At 48.9% G+C, this 19,135-nt stretch overlaps 1 protein-coding gene across 2 annotated transcripts; it reads right to left on the bottom strand.

Moving 5' to 3' along the window:
- Nucleotides 1-181: 181 nt before the first annotated feature.
- On the bottom strand, nt 182-18,669 carry LOC133393302 (mucin-2-like). 2 transcript variants are annotated; one of them, XM_061657702.1, is made up of 5 exons: nt 18,560-18,669; nt 17,864-18,103; nt 13,081-13,154; nt 4,293-4,879; nt 182-4,206 (listed from the first exon to the last, which is right to left on the bottom strand). In XM_061657702.1, the coding sequence occupies exons 2-5, from the start codon at nt 17,895-17,897 to the stop codon at nt 606-608; spliced, it is 4,296 nt and encodes a 1,431-aa protein (XP_061513686.1). In that variant the 5' UTR covers nt 17,898-18,103; nt 18,560-18,669; the 3' UTR covers nt 182-605. The 2 variants fall into 2 exon arrangements, with proteins under 2 accessions (XP_061513686.1, XP_061513687.1); XM_061657703.1 differs by having other exon boundaries at nt 18,473-18,650.
- Between the last annotated feature and the right edge of the window lie 466 nt (nt 18,670-19,135).

Below are 19,135 nucleotides of genomic sequence, written 5' to 3'. Positions count from 1 at the left end.
AGGAAGTAGCAATGGCGCAATTACTCAAAAGCGCAACGAGCAAACGTCTCCAGCTCTCTATCGCGTATCTTCTCGTTCCCGTTGCTACCAGTTTTGTTTCTACTAAACTACTACTAAAGGTCACTTAAATGTAAAGGGTTTGCATAATTTACAGTACTTAAACGGCAAAGGTGTAGAGGAGAGGGAGCGTACGTGTATCGTAGGTCGTTTCGCTCTCCCGCACCCTTTTCTCAATTCCCGTACTTGCAAGGACCTTTGGGTAGCATAAAATGTACGCACGCAAAAACGCCCCAAATGTGCGCGTGCCGCCACCGCATCCCATCTGAGTGGTGGTTGCAGCGGTGATGGTCCCCAGTTTGCTGGTTGCAAAAACACGTTAAATACTTGCATGTTAAATACTACATGGGTGTTTTCCGTTACCTGTAACACACACGCACACACCTTTACAAAAAGCAAACACATCCCAACGCATGCAGAATACAAAGAGAAAACAACGAATCATCGTTCGCTCTCCCTTGCTATGAGGTTTCGCGACGGAGAAAATCCCGTCGCGTAACACGTGTTTAGGTTACTCCATTTGCGCAATCGCAATCCTTTGTCCCCTATCACGCAAGCAGTCCGTTAGGTTTTTTCACCTGCGGAAAGAACGCTTCGATCGGCAGGATGGGATCCTCGGTGGCGAGCGTGAAGTAGCCGGGCACCTTGCGCGACAGCAGGCCCTTGTTGACGGACTTGAAGTTACCCCGGTCCTTGCTGCCCGTCCCGGACAGGGTCAGCTCGACGACGCGCTTCGAGTAGTCGGACGAGGCACTGTTCAGGTCGTAATCGTCACCGTTGGTGGCTGTGGCACTGTTCGTATCTTTGGGCGATATCTTCATGATCGCCGTCTCGTGATGCCGGTAGCTTTCCGTCGTACTGGCACGCGTCGTCACCTCGTTGTCCGCTCCACCGTTGGACGCATCGAACCGATCGCCCAGCGTGCCGAGATCATCGATCGGACGGCTCTGCTCGCCGGACGCCGCCAGCACACTGTTCTGGTCTAGTGAGGGAATGTCGGCTACCTCATCGCGCTTAAACGGTTCGTCCACATTGGCACTCCCTGTTGCTGTGTTCGTCTGTTCCATCTCCTTTTTGCGATTGTAGTTTTGAATACGCTGCCTTAAGGTGATCTTCGGTGGGCGACGGTTGATGAGCGAAGCTGTTGTGTTGTACGTGCCGTTCAGGGTACGATTGGCTGCGACGGCTTGATCGTATGCCGTCTTGGTACGTCCACGGTTCGCTAGATTAGCACCATTCGCTCCTTGGGCACGTGTCGTGCCCGAGCTCGTGGACGTTTGCGGTGTCTCGGTGGAAGGTTTCTTCACCGTGAACCGATTGTACGTGCGCGTTCCATGTGGTCTAAACGAGCTTCTGGTCGTTGTTTCATTGGCAGACTTCTCCGTCGTCACAGCACCGGTACCGGTTGGAAGGATGTCGTTCGATTCTACCGTCTTGTTGAGGCGTGCATTCACCAGGAAACGGTTGCGCGTAGGGAACCGCAACTTTGGTGCCGTTGTCGTTTCCACCTCACCACCAACAGAGGAAGGTGCCAGTGTGCTCGTCGGTCCAGCGGTGCTTGCAACCGTGCGGTTCAGTTTGTTCCGATACTCCTTGATGCTAAACCGTGGGCGGTTGTGTTCGCCTCCCCGGGTGCGGTTCTGTGGTTCGGAAGAGTTGATGCTTGACTCGTCCGAATTGAACACAGCTGCCGAGTCGGCCAGTGTGGCAACGGTGGACGAAGATGCCGTCGGTGGAAGTCGACTCGGTAGTCGTGAGTTCTGTTTCGAACCCTCGGCAGCGATCGGTTGCGTGTCTTCCTGAGAATCCTTACCCTTTGGAGCTGGTCGGTAGCGTGAGCGGAAACCTCCACCAATCGGGGAAATGGACGGTGCAGCTTCCGCCGGCGTACTGACGACGGCTGCCGTCGTTGTGCTGGTGGAAGAAATCGTCGTTAAGGTCGGTGTTGCCAGCGAGGGTTCCGTTTGGTCGAGCAGGATGGCGTTTTTCTCCTCTTCCCGCTGGCTCAGCACATTGAAGCGATTTCTGGTAAAGTGTGGCTTCTTGCGGAATTTCTTTATCACCGCACCATCAAACTCTTCACTGGACACGGCAAATGTGGGCAGTGGTGGTGGCGTCGGTAGAATGGTAGTTGCCGGCTCCGTCTCCACAATTGCTGCGATCGGTGGCGTTGCGGTGGTGATGGGCTTTGGACGGAAACGAATTCGGTTACGGTTGTTACGGTTCGCATCGACCGCATTGATGCTTGGGCTGATGGCGTTAGTAGTCGATTCGGTTGAATCCTGCTCGGTGGTGTACTCCGTCGTCGTGCTGCTCTGATGGTGCGGCTTCGGACGTCTGCGGCGATGCTGCCCATTGCCTCCCTTAGAAGCTGTGTGCTGCTGCTGCGCTCGGTTTGGAGCTGGGGTCGTCACAACCTGCTGAATGGGCGACTCTTCCGATCCGAAGAACGGTCCAATGGTTACAATCTCCAGCTGCAGATCTTCCTGGCGATTCTCCTCCTCCGCATCGGTCGTGTACTTGTACTTGTTCTTGGACTTGGGCGGGATCAGCGTCGGATCAGCGATCGCGTCCTCGATCGTGAAGAAGCTGTGCGTTATGATCGGTTCTTCCGTCGATTGATCCCACGGGGAGTTTGTGGTGGGCCCAGCGCTAGCCGAGGTAGACGTCGTGGTCGAGGAGGGAGCGGCCGAGGGACGTCGGTTCGGTGGCAGTCCGGTGTAGGCCGGATGCATCAGCTTGTGCTGCTTGTACTCGTTCCCGACCGGGCGGAAGAGGTTCTTGAAGACGTTGGGTTTCTCCGTCGTGAGATACTTCTCCCGGGACAGCCAACCGTTATCGCTTAGCTCGTTCAGCGGTGTTACCAGGACGGGGGAGGAAGATTGATGGTTGTGGAAGCTCTGCTCTCCGGGGAACTGGAACTGGTTGTAGTGGTGCTGGTAGTACTGCTGCCTCGGCAGGGTCGTCGCCGTCGGGAATTGGGTAGTCGTGGTGGTAGTCGTGCTGACGGTCGTCGGTGCTGGCCCACTGGTGGGTACCGCTTGTGATGCCGGCGTTGGTCGCGGGAAATCGTAGCTGAACCGGTTGGCGTCCTGGAGCGGCGAGTGAGGGTTGATGTTGTATTTGTTCAGAATCTCGATCGGATCCTTGCTCGGCGATGAGTCGGCGAGATGGTTCAGCACCGTAGGTAAGAATGCCTGCTGTGTGCTCGGAGGCGGTGGGACCAGATTCTTGCTGTACTCGTCCTGTATTTCGTTGAACTGGACCGAGAGCTGTTTTCCGGGAGATTCCTTAAACTTAACAATCTCGTACGGTTTGTGCTCGATCGGTAGCGGTTGCTGAGTGCTGTAGGTGTTGAACGCTCCTCCACCAAACACTTGACTTCCGAAGTTGCCGAACGATTCGCGCTCCGATTGGAACGGTCCCTGCGAGAAGCTATGCTTCGTGGAAGATCCGCTGGAAGAACTCGACGAAACTGGAGGAGCTGGATGTTGCGTTTTCAGGTTGAAGTTGTTGTACTTGTTGCCGGAGATGAAGCCGGAGGATGACGATGAGCTGTGATGTTGCTGTTGCTGTTGCTGCTGAACTTGCTGGAAGAAGGGCGTCAGTACGCTCGGTGGAAGATGGGGAAAGAGCGGAGTTGAATCAAGTCCTCCCGATCCCGTCTTGGTAAGCTCCTTTTCGGCGGACGACGGTGTGACGTACTTCTTCGGGAATTCGGCCAAATCCGCTGGGATTTGGTTGAAGTGCGGGAAGGAGAACTTTGCACTGGTACTAGGCTGAAGTTGCTGCTGTTGCTGTTGGATAAAGTTTAGCTTTTTGAACTGTCCCACAGTCGGGGTGTAGCCAGGTGCATTGAAGAAGCTTTTGAGTGTTTGCGTATCGAAAGACGGAACTCCCGAGCCCAGCTGGCCGAAGAACTTCGTTTTGGACGGTGCCAGTGCGGCTGGGCTGAGGGCAGGTGACTGGCCGAACTGGATGTAGGTACCGTAGAGCTGGTTCGGATTGATGAAATGCTCCAGCCGGTTCGAGCTAGTGGCGATCTGCTGCTTCTGCCGGAAGCCGGTAATGCCCAGATGGGATTGGAGTTTGTTCATGACCGGGTGCGGCTTGAGCGTCGACTTTTGAACGATCGAGGGTTGAACGTCCCTGTGGAAGGTTGTGAAGAAACAAGCGATACCGTGCAATTGAGTCATAAGTTACGTTAGATTGCAGAAAGTGCACCCACTACCTACCTGAACTGTCCATTGAACTTGCCAGACTTGACACCAACGGCACCATGCGTGGAGATGGCGGCGGTGATCTTCGGCGTCGAGCTGTGCACCATGTTGAGCGTGGTGATCTGGTCTGACTTGACGAACGGTTTCGACTGCACCGGGGACTGTTGCTGTTGCTTGTGCGGTGCCGCCGGGTAGATCGTTTGCAGCAGCGGCGTCGTCATGTACTTAGGTGGCCCAGCTGGCGTGTGCCCAAAGGAAGGAACGGCTCCTTGCGGTTGATGATGATGGTGATGATGATGGTGCTGTTGTTGGTGATGTTGCTGCTGCTGCTGCTGCTGCTGTACGGTAGCCGCGGGGCTTGGCCCGGGTGCCTGCTGGTGCGTTGTGATCTGCACCTTCATGCCACCCTGCGCGTGCTGACTGTACTGGGCGATCGGTTGGTTGAACTGCTTCAGGATCTGCGCATTGTGCTGTGCGATATGAACCAGTTCGTCCTTGCTCGTCGTGTCGAAGCTGGCAACGCTGATCAGTTGCTGCGATTGTTGCGGTTGTTGCTGCTGCTGCTGCTGGGGCACATGATACGGTATCGGTCGCCATGGTACCTGCGAAGAAGGTGTTGATGATCGGAGAGATGATCAGCAAATGCAAAACCAAAAACCGAGTAAGAAATGCAAAATATGCATCCATGGCTAGCGCTGCCAACGAAAGTGAAAATGAAAGTAATCTTCGTCGATGCTTGAACAACAGACAGACATAGTGAGAGAGAGAAACGGGAAAAGAGTGCATCCCCAGTGTAAGAACCCAAGCGCACCCAAGCAGTGTTGCTGATGACTTTCCCTTGCAAAAGGTTCGCCAAATTCGATACGCATCGAGCGTTTCCGCTACACGGACGGACACCCTCGGGCCCATGATTAGGGCTCGGGTTGTGGGATGAATAAAAAAAACAACACACGTAGTACCGCGGCGGGTGAAAAGCGCAGAGAAGCGAACGTTGAAGATGGTTGCAGCGAGATTTTGCACGGCACGGTTGTAAATTGGAGAGAAAATGAAAAGAAAAACAGTATTTTTTCATCCAAATTACCGGTGTACAACAAATTGATAATAATCGCGTGCTGCCCTTTCGGTTGTGATCAAACGGGTTGCGAGGGCTTGCCAAACAAAATATCAAGCTTTAAATGGAGGCAGATAGCGCTAGAGGAAGCAATAGATTTTCATCGGAAAATTGTCTTCAAACAAAACAACACACAAAGAACATCAAGCCGGCATTAGAGCATGAAACGCAACAATGATGTAGCGTGCGGGCGAGCGTGCGTGTGCATGTGACCCGCTAATTGTAACGTTAAACGTTACAATTTTCCGGTCAGTGGTCATCATCTGACCGGAGCAGCGCAACAGTCGCGTGAAGCAGCGGGGAAAAAGCTGTTGATTTTTATTAATCGTTACGAAGCTGACCTTACACGGCGGTAGAAGGTGCAAAAGAGAGAGAATTTAATACGACGGAAGAGGTCTTTTAAAGGTTTACTTTTCCTTTCTTTCAGCTTTGGTAGAAGCATTAGTGTTGATGGGGTGAAAACAGCATTGCTATTGATTGTTTTCTATTTAATGGATTAGATTTAATGTTCAATGTGTATGTTGCTCTAGATGTATGAAGGCGAACTAGAAAACCAGGCATCGTATAAAGCAAGTCGATAAAGTTATTAACGATCATACAGATCAATTAAAAAATAACATCGAATCATCATTTGTATTCAATCAGTGTAAGATAGTAAATATATAAAATCGGATATTAGTCTGCGTGTCTACACGCGATGCTGCTGCTCGTACAAATGTTCCTACCAGTGCATATGTCCACGTTTTTAGCGGGAGCATGGCGCTCACTCCAACGATTTTATGCTTCGATTCGTTGCAGCGAGATTTTCCCGCTTGTTTCTTGTCATCTATTTTTGTTTCTCCCTCCCTTCACTCCCCTAACCCTGCACAGCTAAGACTGCGATCGATGCAGATCATAAAATGCAAACGAAAAAAAGAAGCTCACATTACTGGAGGAATTTAGCTGTTTTTTTTGTGTGTGTTTCTCTTGTTGGCTGCTTTCCAAACAACGTTTTTGCGTGCTGTGTTGCGGCTTACGGCAGGAGAAATGCGCTCGATGTTGCGTTGCTGCTGCCGTTCTGTAGCGGGGTTTCACTCGGGGAGATGCGATGCTTGATCATTTTCCCAACCGTCCGTGCCAATCAGACTGTGTAATTGAATCGAAGACGTGGGTTGGCGACTGCGTTTTGCCGACGATTGGCTGCAAACGATTCAAGCTCGATGGTCGCGATGAAAATTGGATCGATTATGTGCAAACGACAGGTGGTTTTATTGCCAGAGAGTGGGCCTTCGCTGTCTTATTTATACATTGCGAAACTACATTACAAATGGTACACGTAGATTAAGAATCACGATTCCGTTACATCTGTTTCGCAGAGCAATTTGAACTGCTTAAGGGTGGCAATTTGTGCAAACATCGGCAGCATCGTCCAACATGAGTATAAATCTTTATTTTTTTGGAATTAATTACTGTGCAAACAAACGAAAGATCTCATTCGAAATGGGTTCTTTTCTCACCATAAATTTTCTTTTATGAGGTTCACGAAGGAACTGTTTGCTCTGTTCGACAACACTTACAAAGCAAAGTGCTATTCTGGAAAGCAAAAAGATCACTTACAAAAAGGAAAACCCGAATGGTTCTTCCGTTATAATAATGACTCAAGTCGGCATACTTGTTCAGATCGGTTCACGTGAGCTATGTTATTACAAGGCAACAAGATTGGGATTGTTTAGCCTAATACTGGACACTTCCAGCCCAAGCAATTAATTAGACAGATAGAGAGTATGGAATTAGTGTGCTCCATTCTAGAAATTAGTCACTCTTCTAAAGGTCAGAGGCTCGATGTTTCACTCTGCTAACCATAACACGAAGATCGCCTGGAAAGATTCAACTTTCTAGAGCTATAAAGACGCAATCATCCACTCGACCGAAAGGGTGTATGCCTTATTAAACATCCAAAAGCTGCGTACTGGCTTTGGCTAAAGATGTTTCCTTTGCTCTCTAATCAAAAAGCATTAGAATAGGCCCCAGCACCGTTTACCGATCACGTGGTGAGATAAACTCTCGAACCGGGTTTTGGAATTAATGGTTCGTTAAACCTTTGACGTCGCTGTGACAGAAGGAGAGTGCATTCGCCAGAAAAGGTCCAAAGTCGTTTCCCACTGGGTCAGTGGTTACAGTAGGTTAGTTGGGCGTTTGGCGAGACCCTCGAGGGCAAGCGCTGGCGAGCAGGAGATGCCATGAATAATGCATAACAATTGGACCGGGAGTTTCAATTAAAATAGCTGCATCCCCTTTCTTTTCTGCCGCTCTCGCGGGAGAAGCAGATTTACAACCGACATAACCTTGTCGTCGGTAAGTAGAGGAGTTCTTTTAGACTAAAATGAATAAAATCTTCACCTTATTCTACTACACACTATCACTGATTACTGTATACGCAAGTAGCGAAAAAAAGAGTATGTAAATTGTTTCACCGTGTATTTTTTGCAAATGAAGCAAACCGTGTGCGAACGACAAAAGTAGAGCAAAAGAGCAGGGAGTTTGCTAATTTATTTCCCCACCACTTTGCAGCCCGGGATGATGATGAACGTATCCATGTTTAAGTGGCACGTTTCAGCATAGGAATTTAATTTAATTACAAAGGTATTACTTTTACATTTATTTCCTATTGTTCTTCTCCACCAATCGAATGTTTCACGTGGTCGCAGCTTTGGGTGGTCCTAAAACGGGGAATTAATTTTCGCCCAGCGGCCAATTCCGTTGCAGCCCCGAAAATAGCTATTCGTGTCCGCCGTGTTCGTTCAGCGATCTCTCTCCCTGCGATCAGCTGTCATGTGTGCCGCCAAATATCAATCATCTGTCATCACTTTGCCTCGTGTGCTTCCCTACCCCCGGGAGGGAACAGATAAAAATGTCCCCCCACCCCATGTTACGACTTCCGAAACATTGTCCAGGCGCGCGGGTCTAGTTTGAATTTAAAGCTTGGAACTGGAACAACAAAATTCCCTCCCGGGGGGAGAATACCCAGCTATAAACGGTGCTTAAATTCAGGCAAAATGATAGGTTGCAGTTAGTTCTTTATACGTGTCACGCCCAGTTTGTTGCGATCTTATGTCGGGGATTTTTGTTGTTGTTGCGAAATTCTCATCCATCCAAATAAGAGAGTTGTCATAGTAAATTAGCACAACAAGGGAAACATTCACAAACCAGCAAGAAGAGCACAAGAAACTAGAAATCGGCAAAGAATGGCGAACGAGACCCGTTAATCATGTCTGCTGGCTCGTGTCGATTACCCGGCTGATCGTTATCATTTCCGAATTGAAATAGATAAATGTCTACGTCTCTCCGGTAGTTTGACGATTCGACGAATCGGTTCTTAAATGGAATTCAAGCAGCAATGGTATGAGAGTTTGCTGAAGAATGCAAAAGATCAATGACACATTGCGAGATCGTTATCGTGTGCTCGTTTGAAATGGGAGAGCAAATTTCAATACCAACCAAAGCATGATCACCATCACCATGGTAATGAACCCGTTAAGCTTTGATCGATCGTTTGCTGATTCGGTCTCAGAGCCTTGTAGCACTTGACTATGTTGCGCTCTTGGCTTATCGCGGATGCAATACGCGTGAGATCATTTCTGGTTTCACATTTTCCACATTAAGCTACCGGAGCGATTAAAAGAGCGAACAGAAAAACTGCAAACATTCCTTCTTTGTAACACCCATTTGTGCTACATTTATGGTGCGCCTCCTTCCGTCATAACGCATAATGAGCATTGCGGTTTGCGCGTACAATTCACACGTTGCGTTAGGGAAGGATAAGCAGCAGTAGAAGCAGCAAGAAAAAAAAAAATTACGCACAATTAATAAATATACAACAATCCCATTCAAATGTTGAGCGCCAGGTTGACAGCGTGTTAGGATCACCGAGCCGTGCAAGCATAACTGCCGCCCGGTCCCGGTCGTATTGTCGGCCTGGGAAACGGCAGCTGGACAACGTTAGCTTTAGCGGCGCTACACGGTTAATAACATATTTATGCAACTCCATGGGATATGGCATACTTCTGAGCCGTCCATTTCTCACGGAAAGAGATGCAAAAAAGCAAAAGTGCTCCCAAAGCAACGCGCACACATCACATCATAAAGCATTGTTGCGAATTTCCCTCTAAGCATCTCTGAAGGCGGAGAGGCGGATAAAAGTGTCTGTCTGTGTGCGTGTACCGCATCGCACAGCATCAATAAAACGAGTCGGAAGGTTAATTCAATGTTTAACATGACGGGGCCGGGCAGCGGCTCATCACCACCGCTCCAACATAGCTCCGTACAAGTGAAAACTGCTGTACCGCACTCCGCTCTTCGTTTTAATGCGATGTATTTAGACCTTGCGCTTTGCACAATTGGCCCCCTGCGTGTACGTAGAAGGGGAAGAGAGCTTGCGCCTCGACCCGTTCTATGTGCGCCATGTTTCAACTTTCCACCGCTATATGTTTGCCGTCTGCTGCTGCTGCAGCTACGACGGACCCGCTAGAAAGTGTTGTTTGATGTACGTTTCCCCATTTGCGTACGGCGGCATCAACAGCAAGTGTTGAGTTAAATTGTGAAAATGAATGTTAAACCTTACGCTTTAACGCACGATCAGCAGTAACACACGTGTTGGGCGCGCAGAACGTTTGATCACGGTCGATCACGGTTTGGTGTGAAGTTGAGTGATGAAGCAACCGATCGTTACACCACAAAAACCCTCAAGAACCGTGCAATCGCCTACCAGAAGCTTTCACTTTGAACAAACCCGTGCCCTAAAACTTTGAACTGTGGCTCTGTTTGCGACCATTTGACCATTTGCGGAAGTCGTCCGTTGTGGGTCGAATAAAAAAAAGGGGTGTCCATTACCGTGTTACGTTTTTAATGCTTGACCCAACGGCCACAAATTGCCGATCCTAATATAATTCGTAGCAGACGATGGTTTGCACGAACCGGTCTGTTATTATGATCCTCTCCGACTGGTGAATTACTTCCTCAACACAGGCTCCACACTGGCCTCCTCTCACACAGTGTGCGCTGATGTTGCTCGTGTGCACATAACATAAGCAAAAAAGGGAGGTTTGTGCGGCACACGCTCACTCATTTATGATAATGGCGTGGTGTGGTGCTCTTTGCATAAGCAGAAAACAGAAAGATGCACTTTCGGCACAAAGGGGCGGGGACGCTCGGTGCAGGGTGGTGGGAGGCGTTGAACAAATTATGAGCCCGCACACCAAATTATGGTGCGCGATAATTGTTTAGCATGAAAGTAAAAACAAACTGTGGCCAATTGGGGACCGTGTGTGGTGCGGTCGGTGCTGTACCGAGTGACAGTGCGTGTGAAATTTAGGGCAATTCGGTTACAACGCTTGCATAAGTTCACTCCGGAAGTAGGATTGTGATGTGTATTGCTGTTGTCTTTGGTGCTGTACAGGAAATAAAGGCACTGCTAAGTGATTTGTCTGTCTCTGTGTGCGATACCTAGTGATTGGAACGGAAATGTATGTTGTATGTTTAATGAATTGTTACGGAAGATTTATCTCTTCCCAGTATGTGCAAGGTGTTGTGATCATGTGATTCTGATCAACTACAACGAGCAAAGGGAAAAGGGTTTATCATTAATCAACGCATTCTATTGTAGATAGGTTTCTACCATCGCTCATAGATCATTTCTTTTAATGAAACCTGCTCGTGCTGAAATTAAAACATTAACCTCCCGGAGTGTGGCTCCTCCCTCGTGGCGGTGGCTTCCCTGTGGCGTTTTCCATAAGTTTAGCGCCGAATGAATAATTTTCGGTGAAACGATTTGAAATGTAACACCGCAGGGTGTTGCGGGTCAACCCTTTAGCCTACGGGGACGCACACTTTACGTCTCTCTCTCGGCAAACGAAGATGTAAACAAAATGCGATACAAATAGGTTTATGGGGCTTTCTTCGAATGCTCTAGGAAGCCTAGGAGGAACTGAACTTTTCCACCATACTTGTTACCAGCAGCCCGGAAGAACACACAAGGTGTGTGCGGGAAAACCCCAAATCGAGATCAGTTGGAAGGCGCACGCTTTGTGTTTCCTTGTTTTGGGGTGTGTGTTTTTGGGGTCACTTTCGGTGATGAATTCCTTTCTTTTCATTTGCCCCTGGAGAGTTGACCCCTTTTTGTCAGTTATTATTTCCGCACGCATGTTTGCTATTTTTAAGTTCGCGTGCACCACCCATTGTCCAAAGGCTTATTAATTTATGCACTGGAAAGGATCGTTTTCTCTTCGGCGGAAGCTTTAGTTTCCCGCCCGGGCGCAAACGTGTTGGCAGCAAGCGCAAACAGCTCAATCACGGCGGCAAAGTAAGCGATCGTCGCCAACGGTTAAAGAGCGCATTGCGTAACTGCGGCTTATCGCTTCCGGTGATCCCACGGTTTCGGTTGCGGAATTGAGTGTGTGCGGCGATCGGTTGCGATGCGGGCAAGATCACCGGTCGGTATCGTTTGCGCCTCAATTTGGGTCAATTTTTACAGCAACAAGCGACGGTGCAGAGACGCCTTTCTCTGGTCGAAGAGTGCGGAAAATTATGATCTTTCCTGCTGATCGATGAATCAGTTCAGGAAACGGTTTGGAAGCGTTTTGCGGATGGAAAATGGACAGTGGTGAAATGGATTTAATAGAGCCATTTCCGTCGTGCGAGCAGACTGGAGCGGCTGATAAAACACGTAAATCCCGGCTCTACCTGGCTGTTGATCGGCTGTGGCTTGTTTTTTCCCAGGAGCTAAATAATTCGTCCATCACGATCACACACCGGGTTGTTGAAATAAGAGCATGCAAATGATCCGATGACATGAAAAGATTGAAAGTTTACCAGTAGCGCTGCACGGGGACGTTATTATTGCTTCCCTGTTGCGGATCGGATAGCGTGTTCCGGAATGGACACGATTTGGTTGGTTATTGTTGGTTATGGTTTTTGGACGATTTAATTATGGCACGATGGAGGGAATGATGATCGTGAACTAAATTAGTTAAGGATAAGGTTATGATTTCCGGAGAAATTACACAGAATTGCTTAATAGATGGGAAGGAGGACATTGGGGTCGTTTTGAAACATAGAAGGGCAATAAACTGGCACGCCCAAAGAATAATAATGAAAAAACAGTAAAGAAAGCGATGAGAACTTGCAGCAGAAGTATTTTCCCTTGAAAAACAATCATTACTAATTAATTTCCAATGCGATGTTCTGTTCGTAGCTTATCTTTTCCCCCCAATCACACAAGCTAATGTTGGTTTCGTGTGAAAAGCAAAAAGGGCTGCAATGCATTCAGAAGGCTGAAAAAGCGATGCGCAATTGAAGCAGATGAAAATTAAGATACCGAACTACAAGAATGTTTCCACCCTCTTCCACGGCCTGACGTCATAATGAGGCTTGATTTAGAAGTAATTTAATTACCACGCCTGCATGCAAAGTGCATTTGGTTAATTGCATTTCCCCGCGTTTACTGTTAAGCTGGGGGAAGCTAAGGCCCCATGTAATTAGATAGCAGTTTGAAGCAGAACAAACAAATGCCCGAAGAACCGGTACCACCTTTGCACCCCCAAAACAGCGATTACGGTGTGAAATTCTTGAGACGGGAGCGCAATGTGTTTTCTTCCAACTAGAAAATGTGGCGGGGAAGAAATGCGGCGTTTTTGCTTTGTCTGTGCTGTTACTTACTGATAATTCTAGTGCCCTCGGCTCGACATTCTCGCTGTGACCGTACTGGAAGATAATTACAGCCAGCCATATTCCTGTAACGGGAGCAGAGATTAAGAAGAAAAGCGTTAGCGTTAGTGTGCTTGGTTGGTTGTAGCTGATTGGGGGAAACAGTCGTCACAGTTTGACACGAGCGGTCGCGGGCGGGTTCGTTGCTTGCTGCGTCGGTTTGTCAGTCTTTCGTTTGGGTGGCTCATGAAAGTGATCTGCACTGTCGGCGGGGAACGGAGGAATGATTTCGTTTTCTCATCCCAACCACATCCCGTTCGAGAGCGTGGGAAAACTGTCGCCGTCAGGCAAGCATAACTCACACCACCAATGATGATTGGATTTGACACTCATGTTAATGTTAAAAGTATACCGTGTTTTTTGCTGCCTTTCCGTGTTCCAAAACTCACGGGGCGGAAGAGAATGGCGAAAAAAAGACACGTAGATGTAAGTCACACCCAGCGTGATAAGGCTCGCCTCCCGGCCTGGCCTCTGGCAAAAAGGGAGAGGCGAAACACACACCACGCGTCGTCTGTCTGCGGGATACAACCCAACACCACACACACACTCGATTTAGTTCACTTGGCTTTTGCGGAAGCTCATCAGCATTTGAATGAGCGCGTTTCACAGCAAAGGCTCGCCATCATCGCTCTTACCCTCTGTCTTACCTTAGGAAAAAGAAATGGGAACGCGCCCCTCGTGCAAGGGCGGGTTATGGCCGGTGAGGCTGCACAAAATCCGGATCATAATCATATTATGCTGCCGCGTCACTAATCGCAGCAGGTATCGGCACCGTGCGCAAGGGCCCCCTCGGTGTTTGGCCTTGGCGCAAATGGGGATGGCGATAGGAGCGTTGGAGCACGGGTGGCATGAATCGGTGCCAAATTGATGCCAAATTAGTGAAAGGGGTATCAAGAGCAAGGCGGGCGTGCATTTTAATCCACCGGAGAACAGAAACATGTTGAAAGGAGAGCAGTGTGTGGAGCTGGGTTGTTGGAGTTTCGGGCTGGATCGTCCAACCCTTCCCAGCCTCTGGTGGGGGATGATGAGTTGATGCTTTTAAATCTCCCACACATCTAAGCACTTGGCTTGGGAAAAAATTCGGCCCCGGTGCGAGCGCTCGTGCGAGCGCTTGGTGGCAGAAATTGGTGGCAGCCAATCGGTTAGTCAGTCAGTCGGTTAATTAGTTATCGAGCGAGGTGCCCTCGCTCACTTCCCTTTGCGCCTTTGGTTTGCTGTGAGTCTGGATCAAATCTTATTTTAGGCTGCCGCCGTTTCCAGTTTGCTCAATTTAACGCTCTACGTTAGAGTAGATCAGCGCGCAGCGCGGTGAGAATTGATTAGCTCTGATATGGGGAGGTGTTGTTTGGTAAGGTGGCTTATTTTTCCCGCTGCGGCTCAAACGGAAGAAGGAAATGAAGCCAATCAACCGGGAGATGAAAGATTATTTAATTAAATTCCAAGTTAAGTATGTTTCCAAAACCACCGCACCGCAGACACATGATCGCTGATTGGGCCAGTTTTTTTGTTGGGGAGTTCGATTGGGGAGAAGAAATAGATCATGATCGATTAGCGGTCAGTGACGCAATTGATTCTATTTAGTGCTCTGCTCTGGTAGCACCTGGTTAGGTGATGCATAATTCAAACACATCAAGATAAGATCGCCACAAACTAGGGCTGATTGACTGCTGGCACGTTCGATTAAATCACTCTTAGCTAATGGGGTTTTGCCGGAGATAACGTTTTTTATTTTTACATTTTCCCACACACCGTCTTTCCTTCCTTTTCTGTGTTTTTTTCTGTGGTACCCCAAGACAAATGACAAAGAATGTCATAACATTCTTGCTGATGGTGTGTTTAAAATTCCTTCCCAAATACCTCCAGCGTTTGCAAAATGTTTATTGGCCCCCTGATAAAGCAAGCTCACCGTCGTCCCAAAGCTCATTACCATATTAAGCTTGTTCATCCCGGCTAATATGTTTTCCAACACGCCAAATCCGCACCAAATTGCGGAAAACTGTCATTTCCTTCAGTTCGTTTGTACACATTAGCCAACAAACAACGCTCCCAAAAGCCAAAACGTGGGATAGGGGAGCGCGCGACCGGTTGGCTAGCGTTCGCGGCGACGATGGTCAATAAATTTGCACACAAACGTGTTCCTTGTGTAACCCTTCACTCGTCACCCTTCACCGCACACGGGACAGTAGGATTCTGGCGTATCGGTGCAGAAAGTATCATAAAATCAGCACCGCATTAATCCCGTACCTGTGTGTTGGTGTTGGTTCGGGGGAAGGGGTTTTCTTTGCGGGGTCGTCCGCGGGCCGAAAACGGTCGCTGAGAACATAATTTGGATGAGAAATGATATCGTCACCGGCTTACAGCGAAGGTTCTCTTGTAGAAAACACGCACAAAAGGGGTGAAAAACTTTGGAGAAAAGGTTCCCGTAGGGAGAAGGGCGGTGTAGCTAATTAAGAATATTTTACAGCTACAGCTTCAGCGTTACAGAACGGACCCTCGGTTGGAGCGAGAGACAGAGAGTATGCGCGATTAAGATATTAATGAATGCGTCCACACGCAGCAGAAAGATAGGCAAATGGAAGTGAAGCGTCCTCTCTCATAGGTGAATCTCCTCAGAGTGTGTGTGCGACCTAAGCAGGGTTGACTTATGGCAGTGGGCAACCCTCGACAACGGGGGCCTGATTGGATGTCTCCGAGCATTCCGGCAAGCGCTCAGGAACATTGGAAGACCACCGTCCGGCCCGATGATATATAAAACCCACAGCGCCTGGAGTCGAACCGTAACCGGATGCTATAAATATCCATGGTTTGTTCTTGGGCGACGCTGGTTGGACCGGGTTGGTTGGTGCCAAAATGCTGATCGCGGGCTCGAGATCCTCGGCCAGAAAACTGGAAACAAAACATTCCAGCTGATACTAATGACTTCATCTCATCGGTGAGGCTGGTGGAGAAAGAACCGCTGCCTGCCGGAGACGAATAAAAACGGTACTTGGTGGCTGGCACTTTGGTTGTGTTGTGTGTTTGGTTGCGTCGTGAAGATGCCAAAACATGCTCCAAAACACGGCTCTGTTCGCATTTGGTGTGGAGCTCACGTAATAGGCGTAAAATTCTTACATTATCTAGTGTGACGATCGTATCGAGGGGGGGGGGGGGGGGGGTGTTTGATCTCAATCTCATCCATCCGGTTTGACACATCAAAGATTGGGTCAGTGGTAGCAACCTTGCGGGTGAGGAAGCAAGAATTGCAACATTATCATCCCGGGACTTGGTCAAGGGCATAGACCGGTGTTTGTCTGGAGCGATCGCATCAACTGCTGCTGCTACTGCACGCGTCAACTAGATGATAAAGCGACAGAGTGGACGGAAACAGTTACGGGACGATGTTGTGTTCGTCTGTGATGGAGGGGATGGAGCCACTGCACGCGCAAAGGTATAAGCGCATAAGACCCTAGCACAGACTAACAAGCAATTAACGTTGCGCGCGCGGCCGATTCGACGCGATGACGCTTAACGGGATCTCGGGCAGCAAGAGAGACCATCGGCCGACCCTTGGTGCTGCTGTTGGAAGCTGGAGAAGGTTATTTTCTTTCGCCTTCGCTTCCAACACCTTAACGATTTGGCTGGATCTCTGTCTGTTGTTCTGTTGTGACTGTTAATTCTTCAATTTGATGCCGCCAGTCAGCGCGAGTTCCCGCGATAAGAACTCGAAAGGGAGAAGCAGCATTGTTACTGGTGGATAATGGCATTCTTTCCTCTACACGTGTAACTAGAGGGCTGGAGTGATTATCTGCGCGTACTTTGTAAGCTTCTTGAGAGCCCTTTCCCTTTGGTCGTTCTTTGGAAGGTTTAATTTTGGAAAATGGTTATAATTTCGTGTCCAATCGTTACATCAAAACGTGGCTTTTAATGTTAGCTTGTTAGTGTACCCCTTAACGTACTCTTGCAATTGGCTGTGCATTCTACTGGAAGTTTACAGATCGGTCCGAATACGATTAAAACTGTCCTACAAACAGTGTGTAACGGGTTGTTTACCAAATAAAATCTCTCACTCTCGAACGATCCCGTACACGAACGGTGATCGTTTTGTTGCGTGAGATCAACCCATACGCTCCGCATCGGATGGGATGCATACTCCGGTGCACCGGGAGCTTCAGCCTCATAAAACTTCCAGCCCAAGACACCCTACTCGGCTCGCTCGAGTTCTTAATTGTTCGGCACAGACGCTCTTTGGCTGGTGCGCCAGCAAACCTCGACTCCGCTTAACTGTGGCTGTGAGAAAAGCGCGCAAAAAAGGCCTACATATATGGGTAGAATAATATTGTGCCACTTTGCACCTTTTTTTGCCTTCTTTTTCCACCACAACAAACACGCAAATGTGCGCACTACGGAACTCGCTCATAACCCGCGATCGCGTACTCTCAATGCGCGGTATTGTAAAGCCCGCCGACCCGTCTCGCGCAACTGCCGGTGGAACGGTTCCAGTTGCGCCGTTCTCGGCAAACCACTAAACTGGGTTGCAGTGTGCAGCTGGGGAGTGCGGGAAGCAAACAAGAAACAGGTTGACCACATACGCACAGAGAGCGGTGGAACGTGCCAAAAGGGAAGGCTTCCGATTTGCGCTCGTTTTGGGATCGGTTTGATAGATTAAGCTAATCGCTACCGCGGGCGTGTTGTAGTAGCAGGAATCAGTTCATACGCCCTCGTACTCCCACACACACACATACACTGCCATACTTACGGATGATCAGAGTCAGATTGTTTGCGAGCCCCATTTTCCGGCCGTACTCATTTACGGAAGGCCGAGGCGCTGCGGTTTTCACGTGTTTGCTGCTGCACGGTGGTATGGCTGTGTTGCTGGCACTACTCCTGCAGGCTGGTTGATTCCAGGATCGGTGCAAACGGTTCAACGCTACAACTGTTTTGTACACTATTTTGTTGCGTCGCTTCGTGCTGCAGGACTTTCTCTATCGAACTAAAGCTAACGCAAACAAGACAAAAAAATAATGATAATGAAATTATCCGCGATATAGCGACGGGTCGCCTCTGCTTTCCCTACACGAGGTGCACTTTGTCGTTTGCAGGTTTTGTTTTTTATGTAAAATTCCGTTTTTACTAAGAAACTTTGGTAACGATGTACTAATTTTCACTTAATTATTTTATAGACACACAAAAAAGGTTTCTTCAAACGCAGCAAAATGCACCACAAAAACGACACACAAAAGCACAAAAAATCACACAAAATGCACAATTTTGCTAATCTTCTTACTCTACACTGTGCAATGCACTTAACGATCAATTGATCAATCTACTTGCAAACTATTCACTGTTCCGTTTTTTGTTTGTTCACCCTTGTCTTGACACTTTATGACTTTGAAGCAAGTCCGCGCGCGTTTCTTAACCGAAAAAAACACAGATCGACCACACTGCTGCTTACTTTGGCACAACGTGTGCGCCGGAGCTGGTGCTGCTGACTCGGACTGTTTGCTGTCGACGGCGAGACGGCTTACTGGCGTATGATACCGTGGCCAGCTGTAAAACTATGTTAAACCATTTTGTTCCACAGCCCCACGAAACGCTATACCTTTGCTTTTGCACCTTCGCACTCACTCACTTACTCACATCGCTTCATTCGCTTCAGCGCTTTTGCATCTCTTTCGATCGAACGGCACGGCCCCCGCGCGGCACGCATCTCCTTTTGCTCGCTTTCTTTCTCCGACCGCGCTTCGCGTGGAGAGGGTTTCTGCCTTCACTGCCGCCCAGCTCTTTCGCTCTCTTGCTCACTCGTACGCGCCCCGGTCGAGCTCGCGGATGCCCATTTCTTTCGGTACCGTGGTGCACTCTCTGGTGCGGTGTGCCCTCCCCTCCTGCAGGTGTTTTCTTGCTTTCTTTCTAATGTTTTGATCGTCCGCGTCGAGGGGCAGCAGCGGCAGCAGCAGCATGCAGTAACGACTTTTCTTCTTCGACTTCGATCACGCTGATCTCGCCGCGTTTGCAAAACATATCGCGAAAA

This window comes from Anopheles gambiae, chromosome 3 (assembly GCF_943734735.2).
Source record: "Anopheles gambiae chromosome 3, idAnoGambNW_F1_1, whole genome shotgun sequence".
Taxonomy (NCBI): Eukaryota; Metazoa; Arthropoda; class Insecta; order Diptera; family Culicidae; genus Anopheles; species Anopheles gambiae.
The sequence above is the reverse complement of the archived record's forward strand: the minus strand, read 5'-3'. Positions and strand labels throughout refer to the sequence as shown.